This window comes from Penaeus japonicus, unplaced genomic scaffold, assembly GCF_977035675.1.
Source record: "Penaeus japonicus unplaced genomic scaffold, GWHDUDI00000001_assembly GWHDUDI00000023, whole genome shotgun sequence".
NCBI lineage: Eukaryota > Metazoa > Arthropoda > Malacostraca > Decapoda > Penaeidae > Penaeus > Penaeus japonicus.
The window spans coordinates 6,688,921-6,693,920 of record NW_028234425.1 but is presented as its reverse complement, the minus strand read 5'-3'; the positions used below and the strand labels follow the sequence as shown (position 1 = coordinate 6,693,920).

The 5,000-nt window shown below is 32.9% G+C and overlaps 1 protein-coding gene across 1 annotated transcript in view; it reads left to right on the top strand.

Annotated features, from left to right (window-relative positions):
* The window catches only part of LOC122247544 (uncharacterized), a 180,895-nt gene that overhangs the window by 17,801 nt on the left and 158,094 nt on the right, over window positions 1-5,000 (top strand). The window contains exon 5 of the mRNA XM_086550000.1: window positions 3,178-3,281. Within this exon, the coding sequence (XP_086406126.1) occupies window positions 3,178-3,281 (104 nt within the window). The remainder of the gene's footprint in view (window positions 1-3,177; window positions 3,282-5,000) is intronic.

The window sequence follows — 5,000 nt, the reverse complement described above, 5'->3', positions numbered from 1 at the left end:
CACACACACACAACACACACACACACACACACACACACACACACACACACAACACACACACACACACACACACACACACACACACACACACACACACACACACACACACACACACATATATATATATATATATATATATATATATATATATATATATCTAATGATGATAAAGATAAAAGTTCATCGTAATAGGGGAAAGATGATTACGATAATCATAATTTTAGTGTTAAAGAAATTATGTGAATAGTGGAAAATAGTGCATATAATGATTATAAGAATTACAGTGGCAATCATAATGATACTTATGATAAGGGTAGTAATAACAATGATGATTAATAACAGCAACAATGAGAACGGCAATAATAATGGTAGCGATAGTAATGATGATGATGATGATAATACCAATACTGGTAATGCTACTGATGCTACTAGTTCTAGTAATGGTAATAATAATAATAGCGATAATGATATTAATGATAAAGGAAATATTGAATATGATAATGACAGTAATAAAGATAATGATTATAATAAAGATAAGAGTTATGATAATAATGATAACAATAATGAGAATGATATTAACAGTAATGATACCGATAATGATGACAGTTATAATGAAAAAGATGCTAAAGCAATAATGATAATGATAAAAACAATGATGATAATGAGGATGGTTATTCTGACATTATCTTTATCAATATGTAACGAGACACTATCCCGGCGAAAACCTACGGCTTTTGCACACTGTATTTCACTACATCACTGCATCATTTATGAACGTGCGAATGAGTATGAGGACTACTGATACTATTAATGATGATGATATTGATAATGTTGATAATTGCATTTGGATAATAGAAATGGTGATAGCAATAACTGTAACGATAACGATAATGATAGCCATGATGATAATGATGATGATGATAGTGATGATAATAACGATGACAATGATGATACTAATAATGATAATGGTAATGATACTAATTATGATGATAATAAGGATAAAAGTAATGATGGTACTGATGATAAGGAAAAAGAAAAAGAAAATCAATATAATAAGAAGTGATGAACGGAAACAAGAAAAGAAAAAAAAAGTCAAAATTAAAGAAAGACAACTTACATTAAGTGAATTTCCCTCGAGGACTTTCACATAGGAGAGCTGGTGGATGGAGTGAAGAACAGGGAGAGAGAGAACTTACTTTGCTTTCACTTTGATTATTTTTCCTTCCTTCTGTTCTCCTCTTTCTTATTTTGATTGTTTGTTTGTTTTTGTTTTGTGTGTGTGTTTGTGTATGTGTGTGTGTGTGTGTGTGTGTCTGTAAAGTGATATTACATGATTGGGGCTTGTGTATGTGTGTACGTATGTAAATGTAAGTAAATGAATGAATAGATAGATGAATGGATAGAGAAGAGGAGATAAAGGTAGAGGGGTAGATATAAAGACAGATAAGAAATAAAGAGAAATGGATAAGTGTGTATTAATCTGTACATTTACGCGCGTTCATACAGACGGAAAACTAATTTAGGTAATGGAAACGAGAGAAAAGAACGAAAAGGAAGTCGTAGAACAAAAAACAACAACAACAGAGTAAAAGAAAGGAAAGAGAAAAAAAAAAGAAAGAAAGAAAGAAAAGAGAGGAAGACGAAAAGAGTGTTAAAATTCAGAGTAAAGGAAACGAGACACCAACGGCTTGAGACTCGATAAAAAAAGACTTTATTCAAGTAAAATCTCTCCCTGGAGACCACTCGACCGCTCCTGTTAATCTTTTTTTTTTTTTTTTTTTTTTTTTTTTTTTTTTTTTTTTTTTTTTTTTTTTTTTGTTTTTTTTTTTTTTTTTTTTTTTTTTTTTTACTGCTTAAAAGAATTTCCTCTAGCCTGGCAACACATACTGATGAGTTTCTTTTTTTTCAAATAGTTTTATTCATAAGAATAGATCGTAAGAAAACAAGGATAGAAAGAAGAACGTGAAAGTTGGTAAGAATCGAGAAGAAATTAGCCAGTATTTGACGCTAACTTATTTTGGGTAGTTTAATGGCTTATGTAATCATGTTACAATTGCAATGTCTATTCGTTTCCAGATTGCAATGAAATCTGGAAGCTAATAGACATTGCTAGTGTGCTTTCATAATGAATAGATATATAGTCTTAAATTGTATATATATTTTTTTACATTTTTCAAGAGTATTAAAAAAATATACAGTACATAAAAAGGCGACGCTAAACCACCAAAACCACATTCAGCTCATTAAATCACAAATAACAGTGTCCTGCATACATATAACACATTATCCTACATAACGATTTGTCCTTTGCACTATAACACTGTACATTCGTCTTAAAATGTGTGTCCCATTGTTATTACACACTCCTAATCTCATCAACGGAATACTAATGTGAGAATATTACAAGTTTCAAATATTCTACGTATTACTCTGTTCCCTTTCCGCCCCCTTCCGCATCCTCTCTTTTTCTTACTCTCCTTCTTGATTCAACAATGATAAGAAGCTTATACTAAGAGCAATAGATATTAATTCATGGAAGAAAATGAGCGTCAAAGAGATCCACCATGTCCCCCATATGCAGCAGAAATAATTATTTATATATGTAAATAACCCCTCACATAAAAAAAAAATGAAGCGAAGAACACAAATGAAGCAACGGTAAGATGGAATCGTAGAGTCGTTTCATTCCCAAAAAATTCAAGCTTTGATTACTTTCTGTCCTCCTTTTTCAAGCTTTGATTAGTTTCTGTCCTCTTTTTTCAAGCTTTGATTACTTTCTGTCCTCCTTTTTCAAACTTTGATTACTTTCTGTCCCCCTTTTTCAAGCTTTGATTACTTTCTGTCCTCCTTTCTCAAGCTTTGATTACTTTCTGTCTTCCTTTTTCAAGCTTTGATTACTTTCTGTCTTCCTTTTTTAAGCTTTGATTAGTTTCTGTCCTCCTTTTTCAAGCTTTGATTACTTTCTGTCCTCCTTTTTCAAGCTTTGATTACTTTCTGTCCTCCTTTTTCAAGCTTTGATTACTTTCTGTCCTCCTTTTTCAAGCTTTGATTACTTTCTGTCCTCCTTTTTACTACTGATCTAAGCGTAACTAAAATCAACAACGTCTCCGTTAATAACTAATGGAAAAAAAGGTTTACAAAATGCATGATGATATGCAACATTCTCCTCCCTTGCAGAGCCACCACGACTTCATCATGAGGGAAAGAGATGCACAACTTGCCATGGAGAGAGAGAAGATGGAGCTGGAGTGGCAGACAAGACTCACGGAAGTGGAAAACAGGTGAGGACAGGTCACGGACAGGTGAGGTGAGGTTACGAACAGGTGAGGCTAGGTTACGAATAGGTGAGGCTAGGTTTCGAACAGGTGAGGACAGGTCACGGACAGGTGAGGGGAGGTCACGAATAGGTGAGGCTAGGTTACGAATAGGTGAGGCTAGGTTTCGAACAGGTGAGGACAGGTCACGGACAGGTGAGGGGAGGTCACGAATAGGTGAGGCGAGGTTACGAACAGGTGAGGCTAGGTCACGAACAGGTGAGGCTAGGTCACGAACAGGTGAGGCGAGGTTTCGAACAGGTGAGGCGAGGTCACGAACAGGTGAAGCGAGGTTACGAATAGGTGAGGCCAAGTCACGAACAGGTGGAGGGAAGCTGGAACTGAGCGGACAGTTGGGAAGTATGGGGGAATAGGAGATAAAAGGGAATGCAGATAGATGAGGAGAAGAGAAGTAGAAAAGAGAATAAAAAAGAAAGGGGATATAGATCAAATAGGAAATGGGTGGAAAAGTCAATGGGACGTAACAGAAGCAAGGTATAAATAACAAATTACCTGATAACTGGTAGAAATTAATGATAAAAAAAATGGGCACACACACACACGAAATCTACGGAAGACAAGATGGACTATTAATTATGATTAGAATATATAATAGTCAAACGTTTTATCAATGTAATAGTATTTTTTTTAGTAATATTTAGATAATATGTAAAGGCGAAGTTATGACAATACAAGTAAAATTGATCGAATACACATCAATATGAAGCAATATAGTTACTTATAGTGAAAGACCACCAACATCAACCATAAGTCTAAAGAGAACAACAATGACAGTGACGAGGATAGTGAATATGGTGCTGACGAGAATAATAACGATAATTACAATATTAATAACAATAAGGAGAGGAGTAATGACAAAATAAAACAATAGCAATAAGAACATCCACAAAATAAATATGATAATTAGCATAAAACTGACAGCGTAAATTTCAGCACTATATCACTATCCTCTTATATCTCCTGTTTCTCATTACGCATTGAAAAATAGCAACATTTCCATTCCTAAGTGCACGCTCTATTCTTTACGAGTTTACCCTTTCATGCATAGAAAACGATGTTAATGAGTGCTGTTGGTGCATTATTGTTGAATTCCATAATTAAAAAGAGGTAAAGAATGTTTGTTATTTATTTTTTTTAAGGGGAAGCAAATATAATATGACTAGGTGAGATGGGTGACTCTGTTTGTGTATAGATATAGATATGTAAGTAAATATATGTAAGTAGATGGTAAGTGAATGAAATAGAATCACATATGGTTGATATTTACCAAATTGCAATTTAGTCAGCAGAAAATAGTTATATCTTGAAAGAATTCATTATTTTTGTAATTATAATGATCTTTATTTTTATTATCATTATTATTATCATTGTTATTATTAGCATCATTATCATTTTGATTGTTGCTCTTCATCATTATCATTATTGTTATTGATATCAGATTGATTATTGTTGTTATTACTGTTACTACTGTCTTTATTTTCGTTATAATTAGTATCATTATTATCATCACTATATTGATCATTATTATCATCATTAACATCATCATTATTATCATTAACATCATCATTATTATCATTAACAACCTCATTATTGTCTTTACTATTTACACTATCATCATTATCAGTGATTACAACAATATCACTATTACCATTACCATTGCTACCA